This window comes from Phycodurus eques, chromosome 21 (assembly GCF_024500275.1).
Source record: "Phycodurus eques isolate BA_2022a chromosome 21, UOR_Pequ_1.1, whole genome shotgun sequence".
Classification (NCBI taxonomy): Eukaryota; Metazoa; Chordata; class Actinopteri; order Syngnathiformes; family Syngnathidae; genus Phycodurus; species Phycodurus eques.
Window position 1 is genome coordinate 2,666,044 of NC_084545.1, and position 18,738 is coordinate 2,684,781.

Genomic DNA, 18,738 nt, shown 5'->3' on the forward strand with positions numbered 1-18,738 from the left:
CCACAAAGGACCCGCCGGTGTATCTGATTACGTTTTTAAAAGCTTTTTATCCCTCCACACTTGTTGCACGCCGCGGACACTCACACATGCGTGTAGGCGCTCATTTTTCTCTGCCGCTAAATGGTAGTGTGCTGGTGTTAGGGGCATTATTATTAACTATTTGGTGACCTCATGACTTCATCTTCGAGTGCTGTCAGAGGCGCTCCACATTATGTCTGGGCCTCTCTCTGTGGGCTCTTTGTTTCTGGGTTTGGCTCTGGGACAGCTCTGCGTTGGTCTGTGCGAGTCCCCCCATGTAGCCTAGAGGGAGGGGCTTGAACGGCCCCCCCCGTTGAACGGCCCCCCCGGGGGGCTACAGTGGATGAAAAGAGGGAGGTAAATGCAGTGAAGAAATTAACAGAGTTGGAGGGACAGTAAAATGTAGGATGTTGAGGAGAATGTGAGGAGTGAGTAGAGATTATATGGACGAAGGGTGGAAAGGTGGGATGGGACGGAGCCGGAGGAAAAAAGAAAACACCATGCCACACTTAAATCCTAAAGTAGCCTTGAGCTTTCAGCGATCACTTTAAAAAACGCTTTCCCTTCATTCCAATAAGGACAGAAGATATGCGGCTTAGACCATATTTATGTGGGATATGGGATTAAAGGTGAAGTAATGTCCAGATTAGAAAGAAAAAAGGAGCTGCGAGGCATTGCGAGCGACAGGATAGGTCATTAAAGCGGAGGGGACGGGGTGGGTGAAGGACGGGGGAAAAAGGACACCAGGGTGCGGCGTGTTATGGAAAACCCAGCGATGACATTTTAAGTGAAAAACCATGAAGTGGAGCTGCTATATTTGGACTCCATCACTGCAACCAGCAACAGTTTTTCCGCATCGTGCCCTCAAGATGACTTGGAGTTCACCTTAAATTTTGTCTGTTTGGCAGCACGGCCAATGACACAGTCTAGATCTTACCTTGAATTTTTTTAGGGGGGTGAGGGGCTGTTTATCAAGCAGCCAAGGTCAAGTCTGCACTTTTCACTACAAACTGATGCCGTAATGATGTTTCCAAAATTGGAAGGCAAACAATGCTTGACAAGTTTATAAAAGAATCCTTGTGAGGCACATTGGCGCCTGTGAGCTCTCGCAAAATGAACGAACCTTATTCCAAATCTTGTGTTGAGAGCGTAAGGCCAAACCTCGATGTGATTAGCTCGCGGGTCGAACACCAACGAGTCAGTGTATGTCCAGAACAGCTCCTTGTTGTAGGTGCCGGGTAATTAGAGTGTTATTTTTACGGCACCTGGCTAGTGGAATTGTGATTGTCATGCTTGCTGGTTTAAAAAAATAAATAAATAAAAAATCCAACGATGATGGGCTAGACAGCGTGAGTGTTGCCAGCTGCTGCATGAAAGGCCCGACTGTGCCGTACGGTTCACCCAAATGTGTCACACTCACGCGCAGCCCCTCGTCGGACTTGTAACGGAGACGGTCGGCCTTCAGCGGGTGTTGGACTGAGACTAATTTGCCGTTAACGATGCAAATGAGCTCCTCACACCTCTCAAGAGCGATATGTCGCTGCTCCCCTGACTGTACAGTATGTGAATGCGAGCTTTCCGATGTGTTTTCCGTTTGCGAACAGTGCTTTGATTCACTTGCACGTGCATGCGAGTGACGTCATACATAGTACTGAGACTTGGCTACACTTAAAGGAGACATTGTACATTTTTTTTTCTCAGTTTAAAACAGTTTGCAGGTGTTAATAATGTATTATGTCTCAGACATGCTTGCATTGAAATACCCCAAGAATGAAGAATTATAGAACACTTTCTTGTCTTGCTGAAATTAATTTTAAGGGGGCGGCCCTGTCTCATGCAAGTGAGCGACTGTTCAGCCTTGTTGTACTAGAGCGGCTCCAACTACCGGAGACAAATTCCTAGTGTGTTTTGGACATACTTGGCAAATAAAGATGATTCTGATTCAGATATACAAGTGCAGCTCAATAAATTAGATTGTGGTCGAAAAGTTCACTTATTTTAGTGATTCAGTTCAAAAAGCGAAGCTCATATATTATACACAGTCATTAAATGGCCAACTCCTACCTAAATTATATATTTTCCAATCATTTTGATTGTTTCTCGAGATGGTGACGTTTTAGTTTGCTGAACCTACATAATATATCAGTTTCACTTTTTTAATTAAACTACTGAAAGAAACATGTTCCATGTTATTGAAATTTACTGCGATGCACCTGAATATGTCGGGCCAATGGCTACTACGAGGTTCGTTACCATGACGATCGGGGAGGCGTTAGGGGGTTGAACGAGGAGAGTGGCTTCCACTGGCGGAAGCAGAGCGTAGAGTGTTGGAAAAAAAGCCAGAATAATATTACTTTCACTCATGGATGCAGCACTTCATACACTACATGTCAAGCAAAAAAATGTTAACGCTTTCGATTCAGACAAGAAACAGGACAAGCACCTTGAGAATAATGAGAGATACAGTTCGATTAAAAAAAAATAAAAAATGAACTTGCATGCAAGGAGACAATTCAAATTCAAACTGATGATGATGGCTGGTCTTCGATTTGTCTGGCGAGGTCATTTAGCACACATACGCATGCAGTTATCATCTGCCTTGTGCAACTGGTGCCCCCCAAGCACAGACATCTTGCTTTGTTTCACAGCAAAGTGATAAGACAATATTAGAGAGAAGGGAAGAAGCTCTTGTTTGTTTTAATCCTCACATTAAAACAAAACATTAAATAAAGTTGTAATTAATATAGAATACATTCTACTTCTGCAACGGCAGCACGTACAACGCCTTTGGAATAACCAAATGAACCTTATTTTGATACTGTACTGTATACTTATACTGAATGACCTTTATGTCCTGGAAGCTACCGTGACCGTTTCCAAACTTTCCAAAATTGTGCGTCGGCGATGTCCCACTTACTGCATGCAGCAGTTCCGAGAGCACGGCGGAAGGCGTGAAGGCGCAGCGAGACCACTGCGGACCTGCGCCAGTCATTGATAAAGTGCTTAGCAGTAGAAAAATTAATGAATCCGGGCTTGACTTGGAGAGAGGGTTTTTTTTTTTTTTTTTTGACGGGGGGCTTGGGGGCGGGGGGGTTATGTGTGTGTGTGCGTGCGTGCGAGGGGGCAGGATGGAGGGGAAGTGGGCGAGGGTGAGGCTGAGTAATCCTGTTCCAGATAAATGGCTGATCCCCCCTCATTCCTTAGCTATCAAATGTCAAAAGTTAAATTAGCCCACTAGCCTTCGTTAGGAGGTGCTTGTAACGTGCTTGTCAATGGCTGGCGGGCAGGTGCCTCATTAAGCATCTCTTAGCATCGCCACCTGCCTTAATGGACTTCTCTACTGTATGCTTCCATTTGGGAATTGCAACAAAAAAGTGTTTTTAACATTTAGTTTCTTCTTATTATTATTTAAAAAAAATTGTTTAGTCTTCTTTTACAGTAGGCTTGTTTTTTTAATTCATTATTATTATTAATATTTTTCTTCATCGTCATTTTCTTTTGTTTTTATTTAGTAATTTTCATTTTATTTTTTTGTCTCCTTTCACAGTAGATTTAATTACATTTATTTGTAGCTTTTCTTTATTTTTCTTACATTTTGATTTATTTTTAATATTCCTTTATGGGATAAAATCATTTTTTTTAAAATTGATTTGAACAATTGTTTTCATCATATTAATTAGTATTTTTTACATTTTAAAAATTTTGAGTCTCCTTTTAGAGACTTAATTTTGTTTGTGTGTATTTTTACAATTTTCTTTTTATCACTTTTTATTTTATTCACATTTATTTTTAGTCTACTTGTAAAGCAGACCTAAGTTTTTAAATTAATTTGAAATTTTTTTGTTCTTTTATTTTTTTGTCCCAAGCTTTTGCAAATAGTAATTAAACCCCCCCCCCCAAAAAAAACAACGAACCACATTTTACTTGACGATATTCTGAAGTGTAACAAGGGCTTACAGCACTTTGCAAGTGCAATGAAATGATACTTTAACATGCACAGTGGCGTTTTTGGATTGCCATGTTATTTTTTTCCCCTCCTCTCTACTGGATGCTAACTGTTGGCTCGGCACTTCTTTGCTTTGGCTGCGTATCCATTTCTCTTGGCGAGTCCGTCCTAATCGGAGTGCTACAGACTGGTCTGGCCCGCTCGCTCTCGTGCATGTGTGTGTGTGTGTTTGTGTCAGAAGTGGGATTCAGTCGCTCTGGGCCTGGTGGAAACTGCCCGCTGCTGGTGTGCTGGGAAACTTGCCCAGATCTAGCCGCCCTAAAACGAAGCACCGTACCAGCCGATGTTAATTCCGGCCCTGGTGCGCAATCGTGTCACATTGTTACAGAGGACAATTTGAAGTACGTAACAGGTTACGGCCCATCGTCGGCAACTTGTGACCGTCTGAAACCGGGCTGATACGTTCCGTAAGCCGATTGGCTGGGAGTACAAAATATTTGGCTTCGAGGCTGCGATCAAATTCATCTCTTGGTGTTTGACTCCGCTAAGAATGCAGGCCAAGGTGCCCTTTGAGTAAAAAGTTTTAGGCCCCCCGCACACCGAGCGACACCACCAAAAGTGACTGAATTGGACAGTTGCGAAAAAACTTTTCACCGCACACCAAGCACCGCACATCTACTGCAATGAAAAAACTACAAAACTCTATCAGGTTTTGAGGCTCAACATACAATATACTGTACTGTATTATTTTCTTATTGAACCACAAAAACATGGGGCAATTGTCAAGGAATTCACTGACTGCGCATGTTTCTAGCCACAGATACATATGAAATTGTAACTATAGTAATACAGTTAAGTATTATTGTAAAAGAAAAATAATCACTATATGAGTCAGTGATGGTGTAGCGGTACACTCGCCTGACTTTGGTGCGGGCAGCGCGGGTTCAGTTCCCACTTAGTGACGGTGTGAATGTGAGTGCGAATGGTTGTCTGTCTCTATATGTGCCCTACGACTGACTGGCGACCAGTTCAGGGTGTAGTTCGTCTTTCGCCCGAAGTCAGCTGGGATAGGCTGCAGCGTCCCGCGACCCTAACCAGGATAAGCGGTGTTGAAAATGGATGGAATCACTATATATATCAATCATCCATATCCATCCTTAATTAGTACTATCCAAAAAAACGCAATGTAACAGCAACACCTACATTTACTGGAGCAGTTCAGAATCAATATTTATCTAATAACATGACAACAACACAAACCATTTAAATAGAATACATCATACCACAGATGCTGATTATTAAATGTATTAAAATGTGCAAATCACTACAGACGTGTTTTGCTATTCGAAGTTGGCTGTAACAGTTTTGTTACATTTATACATTCATTCATTCATCTTCCGCTCCGCTGATCCTCACCAGGGTCGTGGGCGTGCTGGAGCCTATCCCAGCTATCTCCGGGCGAGAGGGCACAAATAAACAAACAACCATTTGCACTCACACTCATACCTTTGGGCAATTTAGAGTCCTCAATTAACCTACCCTTCATGTTTTGGGGATGTGGGAGGAAACCAGAGTACCCGGAGAAAACCCACGCAGGCACGGGGGCAATATGCAAACTCCACACAGGCGGGGCTGGCAGTCGAACCCCAGTCCTCAGAACTGTGAGGCAGATGTGCTAACCAGTCGTCCACCGTGCCGCTTGTTACATTTAGTACTGTTGAAATATTTAGTGTTTTGCTCTGACCAACCAATCTGGACAGACAAATGCTGACTTCATTGAGGGCCGGTGCTTTGGCTGTATGAGGAAGATTTTTAAATCTGACGGGTTATAAAAGGTAATGTATAGCTTAAGTTACATCATTGCACAATCATTTCGCATTGTTATACAGGACAATTTGAAGTATGTGACAGATTATGGCCCATCATTGCCAACTTGTGACCGTCTGAAGCCGATTGGATGGGAGCACTGAATGAAATTTTGGGCTTTGAAGCTGCGATCAAATGCATCTCTTGGTGTTTGATTCTGCGAAGAATGCGGGCCAAGGTGCTCTTTGAGTGAAAAGTCTTAAAAGCCGCTTAACTATCCTCGGTAAAAAAGAACAAAAAAAAAAAGAAGGCATCAATGTGCATTTCAGAGTGGAAGCTTTTTGGCTGCTCCGGGCCCCTGCTCATTGCTCCATCACAATGTGGCCCTGATGACATGCTGGTGGGGTTTCGAGCCACCGCCTCCCTGATGGGCGAACAAGGGGGGCCGACGGGCGCGGTGGAATCTTGGCATGACACAATCCCGCTGTGAGCCTGATTTGAGGTGAGCGCGGGGAAGATGGAAGAAGTCGGGCAGGCTTTGATTTTCCCCTCCTCAGCCCTGGGGCCCGGCGGCCGGGACCGCGAGACGATGGGCTCCTGAGGGCTGGGGTGAGGGGCGTCCCAGCAGACCCCCGGCGGCATAGAGAGAGGGAGCGGGCCGTGCTTGGCGTAGCTGGGGTGGTAGTGCACGGGCTGCTGGGAGCCAAATTGAGATGTGGGAGTTGTTGAATTTGCCTGGATGAATATTGAAGTGGGCATTTGTGGTGTGTGGAATCAGCTGCCGACTGCTAACCAGGAGTGGGACCCTCCTACCTGCTGACAGTTGAATCGGGTACAGCTATGCTTGCCTATGCTCAGAATCCATTATGAACAGAGGTCAAATAGGGGGAACGCACCAGTTTCTTCATCATTCTATTGCTGGTGAAAATCCTCATTGAGACGAAAAATGAACATTTTTCCTTTTTTTTTTTTATACATACATGGCTGTAAATTCAGTATTGGCATTGATATGACAACCACTCGCATTCACACCTACAGACAGCTTAACTGACAAGACAGTGATAAGACAATTTAGTCGTCTATGAAGATTTGAAATTGCGAGACCGACCCAAACCATCTCGCCGTTGAGGCGACCAAACTGACAAATGCTCTGCTGTGCTGACCGTAGTCTGATTATACACAAAATGAAGTCTGAATGATTTCAGCACAACTTTAGAAGCACTCATTTGCATCAGAGATATTATTTTTAGAATAGTAGTTGTTTATTTTTTGTCCAACATTTTTATTTGTTTTCATAATGTATAATTGTATATTTTTGTATAATTAGACTACATGTATAGTTTTTTTTTTTTTTTTTACAATTATTTTAAAAAAAAATTTAAATTATTTTATCATTGTTCTATATTTTTCAGTATCTCTATCTTTTTAAAAATATCCAATTTTAGTTTATGGTTAAGGTAGACTTAATAAAATGTTATGTTCACAATTTATTTGAGTGTTTTCTTTTATTTTATATTTTATTTATATTATTTATATTTATTATATATTTTTACATTTTCTTTTTCTTTATTTTATTTGTTTTTTTATACTTATATTCTTTATCAACTAATATTTGAACTTTTATTGTTATTTTTTCCCATCAATTTAAATGTTTTACATTTTATTTTGTATTTCCTTTTTACTTTTTCTTATTACCTCATACTTGCGTTTTACCTTCGACTTGTGACTGTACATAAAGCTTCCTATGTTATGTGTCAAGACATTTGGATAGCAGAGTTTTAGTGTCCAAAACAAAGCTAAGCTAACCAAATCTGCTCGGAGGCGGTCAGGTGCCAGGATCTCAAGCCGCCGTGTTTGTCAAGGGCATACAGGAAGTGAAGTCACCTCTCAGCGGACGAGAACCGAGCCCGATTGTCTTAATCCCGCTCGCTCTTGTTGTGCCGGTCTAATTTCTCCGCTGAGTCTTCCAACCCGTCCGCTAATCACCGACGAGTCCTCCGCGTATATTCCGGTTGAATCAGGTACATAAGCCTAAACCGCTTGGAGAGGTGCTCTTATTAAACTCCAGCCAGCTGCTGGAATTTTCTCTTTCTCTCCTCCCGCCTTCTCATTGTTAATTGGGGGGAGTCTTGAGTCTTTCCCGGGAGTTGATTTGCAAGAGAAAGAAGAGGAGGAGGGGGTACTAAAGGGGAGCAAGAGATTATTGCACAGGAGGAGAGGAGCTTTGAAGAAGAAGTGCTTGTGCGATTTTGCTTCATGTCTCCTCGCAGCCCAGCCAAAACCTGTTTGTGCCATTGACAATCGCTTCTTTGAGGCGTGGAAGGTGGAGCGCCACATCTCTCTGGCTTTGGCTCAGAGGTACAACAACACCTCTTCTGATGTTTGGGCTTCACAAAAGACAGTGATGATGTGCTGGTTGGGGGTTGGAGGGTTGGAGGGTTTTGGGGGGGGACGTTCTTTGGGCCTTTGTGCAACCCCTGAAACGTGCACGTCCCGGCCTCGGAGACTGACAAGAGTAGAGGCCGGAGGGCAAATCAGATGCTTAAGAGTGAAAGACGGATTAGCATGTGGAGGAAGGAGTAGTCCTTGTTTTTTAACCTCTGCCTTTGGAGGGAAAAACATGTTTTTAAGGTTCCTCTGAATTGTTGGGACACCATGTCAATCCCCCCCCCCCCCCCACCCCCACCCCCAGCTATAGCGCGGTTCTTCCTTCGCGCCCCCACTATGTTGCAGATTTGTAATACTACTTACAAACTTTCACCTTATAAACGTGAATATGTGTGACTTAAAACATTTTTTTTAGATTGCCGTGCCTTCATAGTCCTAACGAGAGATGCAGTGTAATTAAAAAGTGAGAAGAAGAGAGAGAATATGTGCCTGTGAGTGTTCTTGTAGGCTCTGTTTGTATGTGTCGCAGCTCCATGTGTGCTAAAGTAGCAGTTGTTTGGTTTATAATGACCGCAACAGCTATGCTAATTACCGCTAAACCGTCTACGGCGTTTTGCATTGTACGTTAGCATTAGCGGACTGAAATTGTATGGTTTGGTTGAGCATTCTGCTGTTTGAATATACAATGAGTCATTATTTTTTTGTATTATGTGTTACTTTTACAGTAAATTTAAACTGGGAATGAATAGACAGCTTGAAGCAAGCATGCACTGCCTCTTATTTGGAGAACTGTGTGACAACAGGCGCTAGGAATACTTCTACAAAGTATGTTTTAATAAGTTTAAGTGTGTTTTAATACGTTTAACCTGTATGCTCACTATGCCCTAAGCATCTGACAGTTCCTGGCTGAGAAGAACATCACCAGGCTGGAGCAACGTTTCCTAACCAGCCAGGAATTTTTCCTTTTTTTCCAAGCTCGAGGGCGTCATCAAGGGGATGCGTTTTGAAGACGTGGACGACATCAAGATGGCCGTCACGACCCAGCTGCGGAGGATCTAGGAAGAATCCTTCCGGGAGTGCATGAAGGCTGGGAAGGAGCGCTAGACTTCAGGGGATTACTTTGAAGGGGAAAACTTGTTTTTTAGTTTGGATTTGAAAGATATTGTTTGTGACAGGGTGGAACGGTGGACGACTGGTTAGAGCGTCTGCCTCACAGTTCTGAGGACCCGGGTTCAATCCCCGGCCCCGCCTGTGTGGAGTTTGCATGTTCTCCCCGTGCCTGCGTGGGTTTTCTCCGGGCACTCCGGTTTCCTCCCACATCCCAAAAACATGCATGGTAGGTTGATTGACAACTCTAAATTGCCCGTAGGTGTGACTGTGCGAATGGTTGTTTGTTTGTATGTGCCCTGCGATTGGCTGGCAACCAGTTCAGGGTGTACCCCGCCTCCTGCCCGATGATAGCTGGGATAGGCTCCAGCACGTGCGCGACCCTAGTGAGAAGAAGTGGCTCAGAAAATGGATGGATGGATGTTTGTGACAGTAGTCCTGGAATTTGTCTGACACCCCCTGTATATAAAAAAATATTGTTCATATGGGTTCTGCCTGGGCTGGAAAATTTCTGTCCATTCTTACATGACTAAGTCTCGCATATGTGACTTGCATAATGCTAATGACTGATAGACGGTTGAGGATGTTTGTGGTTGAGGGAATGGTTCCTGTTTGATTAAATGGAGGCTGACAAATTCCGACAAGATCATCATGCTGAGATAAGAGAAAATAATATTAGTCAGATTGAGCACAGTCCGTGTTTAGCGAGCATAGTGGGGCGGAACTTACGGTACACGGGCTTAAAAGACAAGCTCAGAGACGTATTCTTGAAACGACGAGTGCGTTTGCTGCTTTTGCCGCACGGTTGTTGTTCCTTCTTGCAAGAATATTAAATCATCAGATCTGCTCATTATTACTTGAAGTCGTTTTAACCCCGGAAAAGTATCTCCCGCCATAAACAGGGGCGTCACTGCTCCTCGATCAAACTCATCGCGTCCACCTCCCGATGGTTTCCGGGCTGTTTTGACAATAGAGACCCCGGACAATTGCGGGGAGTTTAATGAGCGGCTCGCAGGTGTTGAAAGGAGAGAATGCACAAGTGGGAGCGTTTGAGGCGGAGGTAGAACGAGCGCTAAAAGGGGTTTGGGGAAGAATGCCGCAGCGTAGTACCGGGTACATTTCTAGTGGCGGAGGAAGCACTAAAGCCGCGGCGCGCACTCTGATCATGACGGCAGCGAGCACAATTACCTTCTTTTCAAATCCTTCAGTGACACTGCAGGAGGAAGGAGGACTTTGAACAGTTGAAAGGCGGCAGCGCGCTTTCAACCTCAAACGCGAGCAGGAAAGGGCTCTGAAATTTGTTCAGCGCTCCCCATCCACCATTAGCTTGTTTCTTCCCCTCGCCTGCAGGCATTTAAGCGCTTTTTGAAAAGATGTTAAGAAATTCAATCACCACAGAGAGAGAGAGAGAGAGAGAGAGCAGAGCAGGATAGTTCTAGTATTTTTTTCCCCCTGTTTCCCTCTGGTCCGCAGAGGCCCGGCTGCCGCATTTGTGCCGGTCTGAATAGCCTCGCAAACCGGCGGAGGCCTGGATGCGGCGACCATGGGAAAAGACAGGGAAATAAAAGAGGAATGACAAATGAGGGAGGGAAAACCTCTTCTCAAACACACACCGGAAGAGAAAACCTTCTTTTCTGGTTCTCTGGTCGGGGGTCAATTGACCCTTTGTGCCTCTGAATGTTTGGTTAACCAGTTAAGGTGCTTTGGCCCGCAGTAATGAAGCCCCTTAAGGTGCTATATGGGACATTGATGAACCCCTGGACTCGCCATGGTAACGGTGGCGAGCGCCTGACACAGCTGTGATTGAGCAATTAGTCGCTTGACCTCACCGGTAGGGGAAGTCATAAACTCCTTTCACACTGGCTGGCTAACCGGGCTTTTTCTCGGGGTTTTCCCAATAGTATCAGAAGCCAATCGCGGTGGGATTGTTGCACCGCCAATGGGGTCGGTGCCGGAAGGTTCCATACTCTTAACACATTGAGCCAGTGATTCTCAGCGTGGGACACGTATCCTCCTGCAAGTGTTATGCGTTTTATTTAACTTCCGTGCAATACATTTTAATAGAATCATTAAGTAGTTTATTTTCTTTCCTACATTGAAGTGCAGTGTTAATGTTCAAACAATACGTAATGTGAAAGGGGCTTAAACTTTTTTTTTTTGAATCTAACTTTTCATTTGTTAATTACAGTTCAGTTGTATTTAACTTTAAAGTGCTTATATACATTTTATATTTTAAAACTGTTTGTTTTTAAACGTTTACTTAGGTAGATTTTTAAAATGGTTGTAACTGCATAATGTTACAATGGCGTACAATAATGTTAAATATCATCATGTCCAAGTATTTTTCGACGTGGTCCTTGGTGTAAAACGTTTGATAAGCACTGCCTTAAGCAATGCAAGGCTGCATCCTAGCAGCCAATTAAGAACAACAAAGCAGGCCAGATTAAGGAGCGCTACCTTAAGAGGGCCACGTGAAGGAGGCGAGATCCGGAAGGGTGATGGGGGGGAATAAGATGGAGCAGCCCACAGGTCCCGCTCTTACCCCATGACGGGTCGGCAGCGGCGGCAAATTGTCGGGATCTTTTAACGTGGAACCGACAGGCTGAGAGAGGCGAGCCGCCCTCATCCGCAGGAAATGACAGCGTCAGTTATGATATAAGCATTTAATCCCATACTGCACAGCCCGTGATCTTATTAAGGGAATAATGGCATTTATACGCTCTAAAGCTGGATTAATAGGTCTGGCTCTTGCAAAGCGCAATATTAACATAAAGGGATTTCTGGAATTGGGTTCATCTGCCGCTGACGACACGGGCTGGAAAAAAGTGGAGGCCGCGAGCGCCGCGCGCACTCGGAAGAAAAAAAGGAAAACGCAACCGCCGCTTCTCTCGCATCGGCTGACATCGACATCTGAGAACGTGGAAGCTGACCGGAGTACATATTTATGAGTTTATTTTTCTGATGTTTAATAAATGGACCGATGTAGCAGTTTAAAGGCCGCCGGGCGCTCATGTCTACTGGCCAATTTAGCTGTAGAGACGCACTTAAGAGGCTTTTTGCTCCCAGGAAATACAAAACATTTGAGAAGGGCTCTCCAGCGGACCTTTTTCAAAACAGCGCGAAACGCGGCCGATGCTGAAACGTTGTCCAGCAAAGCATACGTTTGAATCAAAGTGAAAAGTGACCAGTGCTGACGCATTACTTACACACACTACGCTACTTGCTAAAAAATAGGTTTCGTGAGCTTTCGGGTGAAATTTCAGCATGAACCTCGAATGCATGGATGTAACTTGTGCCACGTTTTGAATGTCCGACGTTTAATGTTTCAGAACTTTTTGCTTAACTTGCTGTTCTCGAACAAGACGCTGAATGGCAAAACGACATCCAGTTCTATGCCTTTCTGTGACTCTTCCAGTCTCTCTGTTGCAACCTGCTGCTTTAAGCTCAGTGGCTACTTCCTATTTGAAGCCTTGCGATGGCGAGGTGCTATTTATCAATTGTTAGGCGTCGTTTTGGTCTTGTGATGTTAAAATGTCAACAGCTGGAAGAGGAGGATTGTTTAAATAACAATTCTAATTGAAGCAGGGGCGTTATTGGTCGACCTCTCGTAGTTTCAAACAGAGATACGGCCAATGAGCTTCAAGTGTCACAGAGTGTCATCAGCAGATTGCAACAAAGATGCAGAGAGACTGGAAGAGTCGCAGAAAGGTGGACATCTTTTGAAATGTATTGCTGTATTCATGGATCTAACAACAGTTTTTTTTCCATTTTGCCAAATTTAAAAAAACCAATCAGGCCCTTTTGTTTTTTCTTTTCATGTTATATTGTCTGCATATATTTTTAAAGTATATTTTTAAATAACAAGCATGTATGACATTTATGCTGCTAAAACATCATGCTACCTTAGATCTCCTTTTATGTTAAATTGAACTGAAATCTAAAAAATAATATTTTCAAAAATCCCTTTTTGTTTTTTTTTCTTTTTATTTATATATAAAAATCTTTGTACCTTATTTTTGTATTCATTTTTTGATGACTTAATAGAAAGCATTGATGGGAATTATCAGCTAAAACATCATACAATCTTATAACCCATTCTAGTTTAGTTTAAAAATCTAATGATATATTTTTAAAAAAAGTTTATTGATGTATATATCTTTTGCATCATTAAACCTAAAGCTGCAGCGGGTCATAATGACGCATGAAGAAACCAACAAAACAGGAGGGTTAAAGCTTAATACACCAGTCCGGAGGCTGGCTGACTTCACCCTCTCTTATCTTCCCCCCCGCTGGGTAGATGCCAGTTCAAAGGTCAAACCCCATGTCAAAGGCCGTGTCTTTCGTGGCTGAGCTCAGCCCTTGAACTCAACTCGGCGTTTATCCTCTTCTTTAGCCAGCGTGCCAGGAAGCTTCCCCCCCAGAGATCCCGCTCCTCCCAATTTCTCTGTCAGACAGCGGAGGAGAGATTTAGTTTAAGAACAGTCCAAGGGGGGAAGGCGAGGTGGGGGTGGGGGTGGTGGGGTGGGCAGTACTTGATACAACACATGACGCTGTTTAATGGGCAGCTTGGAATGCGGTCGGGAAGCCTCTCTCGCTCTCTCTATGGGAATTATACAGGAAGGAAAAAAAGCTGAATTTAAGAGCAGACTTCTGGGAAATCCTCAAGTTTGAAACGCTTTCGCCCGTACACTCCTCAACTCCCACATGCTGCTGAACCCGTGTGCGTGTTTACACTGGTGATAAAAAGCCTCAGTAGATTGCAGGTGAGGAAAGCCTGTGTTTTTCTTTAAATACAACCGAAAAGGGAACACGATTCTATCACGACACGAGTCCTGTAATAACTGTTGCTAAAAACTAATGCTACCTCTTGTTATGTCGTGGGTCAAATTGACCCGTTGTCATGATGACATTATTACCATGACTAATGAACCCCTTTATGGTGTTTTTGCAGAGGATGAGAGCTCGGGCCCGCCGTACCACCGCGAGAGGCGCAACGCCCTCGGATCCGAGCGCAACGTGACCGAGGAGCCGTCCACGTCCACGGAGGAGCGGCCCTCGCTGCTCAAGAAGGAGCTCCACGGCTCCCTGCCCCACCTGGCCGAACACGCTCTGCCCTACCGGGGGACCCTCTTCGCCATGGACCCCCGCAACGGCTACCTGGACGCGCACTACCGTGAGAAACGTTCAAGTGTTCCTCGTATCGGTGGCGTTTGTGAGAGCGTTTCAGTGCGGTGGTTGAGCGAGTTTTTTATTTTGTGTGTCTGTGTGAGAGTGTGTCAGCAGTGCATAGGAGAAAGTAATTGTACATTAGTGTGTGAGAGAGTTTTAAGTCGTGGGTGTGTAAGAACATTTCAGTAGTGTGTGTGAGAGAATTTCTGGAGTATCTGTGCGAGCATTTCAGTAATGTTTGTGTGATTGAATCATTTTCAGTTCTGTATATGAGATTGATGTGTGTAAGATCATGTTTTTGTTTTAGCAGGACATGAGAGCATTTCAGAAGTGCATGTGAGTGTTTAGTAGAATGTGAAAGCTTTTTAGTAGTGAATCTGAGAATGTTTCAGTAGCGAGCGTGAGAGCATTTCACTAGTGCTTGAGCGAACCATTTTTCAGTTTTTGAGTGTGAGAGCATTTCAGTGGTGTTTGTGCGAGAGTGTATTAGTACCTTTTCAGTTGTGGGTGGGAGCCAATCACTTTTCAGTAGCATGCAAGTGAATGTTTTTTTGGTAGTACATATGACAATGTTTCTGTAAGGTGTGAGAGCATGACAGTTGTGTGTGAGTGCATTTCAGTAGTGTTTGAGCAAATAATTTTTCGATTGTGTGTGAGAGCGCATAATTTTTCTATTTTAGTGTGAGTGTGAGAGGTATTCCTGAAGGAGCCTCTCATACGTGGCGCAGGCCGCGCTAGTATGGCCAGCTAATTCCCTCATTAGGGCGGCCTGTCTGAACGCCGCGCTCGCTCTCGTCAAGTCATACTTCAAACGCCTCAAAGTCAAACCACACCCCCGCCCCCTCACAACCATGAGACCTGACAAGCGAGAGGAAGCCCTACGTGAGCTAGTGGAGATCATTTGAGGCAAAGGTGGACGGCAGCGAGATGATTGGGTTAGCAAGAGTCTGATTAGGAGGCTAATTGCTTGTTGGGTTTGCCTCCAGCGAGTTCCGAATTGGGGGCAGGATGAACGGTAGGGAAATGTCCGGTGCACTTAGTGTAGGTCTAGTTACTCATCTGCTAATATTGACGCTATTTACTCAAGGTGTTTCCATAAGGGAAAGTTTGCTTAAACAGAAGGAGGTGATGGTGTCATAGTGTGTGTGTGTGAGAACATTTCAGTTGTGACTGTGAGGGGTTTCACTAAAATCTGAGTGGGTGGGAGAGACTAATTTTTCAGGAGGCTGTGTGACCACACTTAAATAGGTCATGAGAGCCTTTCAATAGTGTGTGAGAGCCTTTCAGTAGTGTGTGAGAGTATTTCAATACGGTGTGAGAGCAATTTTGTGGGGCGTCTGAGATTATGTCAATCGTATGTGTTCCAGCATTTAAGTAGTAATGTGAGGTGTTTCTGTAGTGTATGTGAGGAGCGTTTTTGTAGTGTATGTGTGAGTGTTTCAGTAGTGAGTGTGTTTCAGTTGTGGATGTAAACAAATAATATTTCACTGTGACAGGGCTTCAGTAGTGTAACTGAGAGCGTTTTAAATAGTACATGAGAGCATTTCATTAGTGCATGTGAGATTGTTTCAGGAGTGAAAGTGAGAGAGTGTTTCAGTTGTGTGTGATGAATAATTTTCAGTAGTTTGAGGGCGTTCAGTAGTTCATGTGAGAGGTTCAGTCGTGTATTGTAGAATATTCAAGAGTGAATGTGAGAGTGTTTCTGTAGTGCATGTGAAGAGGTTGAAGTAGTGTATTGTAGAGTGTTCAAGAGTATTTGTGACAGTTGCATAATTTCTCAGTAGTTCATGTGAGAGCATTTCAGTAGAGTGTGACAGCATTTCAGTGGTGTGTGAGAGCGTTTCAGTAATGTGTGTGAAAGTGTCAATAGTGTATGTATGTGTTTCAGTACAAGTGAGAGTGTTTCAGTAGTGAATGTGAGAGTGTATTAGAGTCTGATTAGGAGGCTAATTGCTTGTTCGGTTTGCCTTCAATGGGTTCAGGCCCAACGGTAATGAAGAGTCCAGCGGACCCCGACCGCGCAGTGTAAGTCTATTTACTCACGGTGCCTGTTTAAGGGAACGTTTACTTGAAAAGAAGGCCGCTGACGGTGTCGCAGACAGGACCCTGCAGGCCAGAACATTAGCGGCCATTACGTCCTCACCTCACTCAGCGACACTGCCACTTCTCGTTTTATGACCTCGTATGTGTTTGTGCGTGTGGAAGGAGCCATTGCAGGTCGTAGACCGTGACGGACTGGGGGCAAGAGAGGGGAGGGGGAGAAGACGATAGAGGCGTCGGTCACACTGTAACGAAGGGTCATGCGGAAAAGTCAATCTGATTGAGTTCAAACGCTGAAAAAGTGACAAAAAAAAAAAAAAAAAGCCTGTCGAGCTTCAGGAGGCCCATAGAATGTCTTATAAAATGATGTCAAATGTCAGAAAAATAGCCAATTTCTCATGTTTTTAATGTATTACGCTTGGAGTATTTTAAAATGACTGGATCTTCGTGTGTGGTGTTTGCACGTTCTCCCCGTGCTTGTGTGTGCTTTCTCGGATTCCTATTCACGACAATCCCCATAGAAAATGGATGAAACATGCAGTACATTTTTGCACTGAATCCAACTTAATTCCAGCTAACTTTGACCAGCGGTTCATTTTTATGGACTTGACCTGCCACGCTGTCGTTTTGGTTTTCCGCACCATAACTTCTAATAAAAATAAAAGTGATGAATTCCACATGGTTGACACAATCAATAATTCCATTCAGACTGTTTTTATTGGGATGCCATAGATCCATAGTCATAATTGTGGGTAAACAAGCCCCACAAACCCAGTTAGTCGTGTTTCCGCTAATAATAGCAAGTCACAAAACACATTAGTGACACGAGTAAGAGTTATGATCCGTGGCAGGTGTTGGGAACATGGGGGGGTTCCCTCAAGACGGCGGGCTTGCCCTTGCCTCGCTTTGAACCAGGGGGTCACCCGTGCTTGTGCCCCAAGGTGTAACATGTAACACATACATTTGATTCGACATCTGGGGTGGGCAAAGTATGGCTCATGGGTTACATGCTTCATTCTTTAGTCCAGTCTGGTATTTATATGATCGGAAGTCCTGTAATATATGTTGTTTTTTTCCCCTAAATTGTTGAAAATAAAATGTATTTATTATTTTTTCTTTCCAAATTATTTATTTATCTCAATAAATAATTGCCTAATGGATTTATGGTGATTCATTAAAAAAAACTCTTATATATATATCTGACATACTAATTTATTAAGTGATTTATTGTAAATCAAAAAATTAAAAAAATATGGATAAAATAAACAATTTATATATACATTTAACATTATAATTAGATTATGGAATGAATAAAAGTAACTATTTTTAATTGAATATTTTTGTTTAAATTAATATTCTTATGACTAAATGAATGAGAATGAGAATTAGCCACTCAAACAACAATTTTCAAATGTATTGATTAAATAAGTGGTTATATAATTGCAATTAAATGAATTATAAATTATGCAATACAATCTGAATGAATTACAAATATATTTTTTATTCTGTATTTATTTTATTACTAAATGACAAGAATGAATGAGAATTTGTCACTAAAACGTTTATTTGTTTAATTAACAAATGCTATGAATAATACAATTAAGAGAACAATTAAAATAGTGTTTGTAATAAAAAGAATTATGACCAAATGGCAAGCATGCACGAAAATTAGCCACTAAAACAACATTTTTAAAATTTATTTTATTACATTAAATTAGAAAATACGCTTTTTTCAAACTATTTTATGCCATTTATTTTTATTTTTATCATCAGTAAACATGCCCCAATTTGTAACATATAACATGCGTGCAAAGTCGCCTCCTAAAATTGATCCCAGGTGTGCGTTAGTGATGGAGAGTCCCTACACAATAACACAGAAGCCCATAAATCGGCTTACCGTTGTTTCTGGCCCGTGTCGGCGCTTAATACGTCTAAATGCGACGACACCTGCAGCCTCCGCACACCTGGCTCCTGCTTCCTGAGAAGAATAACGAGTAAAGAACAAGGGGCGCTGCCTCGGCGTTTTCGTTCTCCCAGACATGTGATCGTCCTTGGCCGGAGCCTGTGTTTACTTTTGGGCTTTCCACCCACTTGAATGCAACACAGAGGAGCCGCTAAGGAAACATGGCCCCTATTGTTAGCATTAGCTAATCGCGGTGATGCCTGAGTCTTAGCTGCTTTTCTTGGGCAAACACACAGAATAAAAGTCTGCATCCCTTCTTACCGCCGCGCTAATACATGGAGGCTTTTGGCGGAGGGGATAA

At 43.3% G+C, this 18,738-nt stretch overlaps 1 protein-coding gene across 2 annotated transcripts in view; it reads left to right on the plus strand.

Annotated features, from left to right (window-relative positions):
- gli3 (GLI family zinc finger 3) overlaps positions 1-18,738 on the plus strand; it is a 116,182-nt gene that overhangs the window by 30,564 nt on the left and 66,880 nt on the right. For both annotated transcript variants that reach the window (XM_061666573.1, XM_061666574.1), the window contains exon 3: positions 14,217-14,438. In XM_061666573.1, coding sequence (XP_061522557.1) covers positions 14,217-14,438 — 222 coding nt within the window. The remainder of the gene's footprint in view (positions 1-14,216; positions 14,439-18,738) is intronic.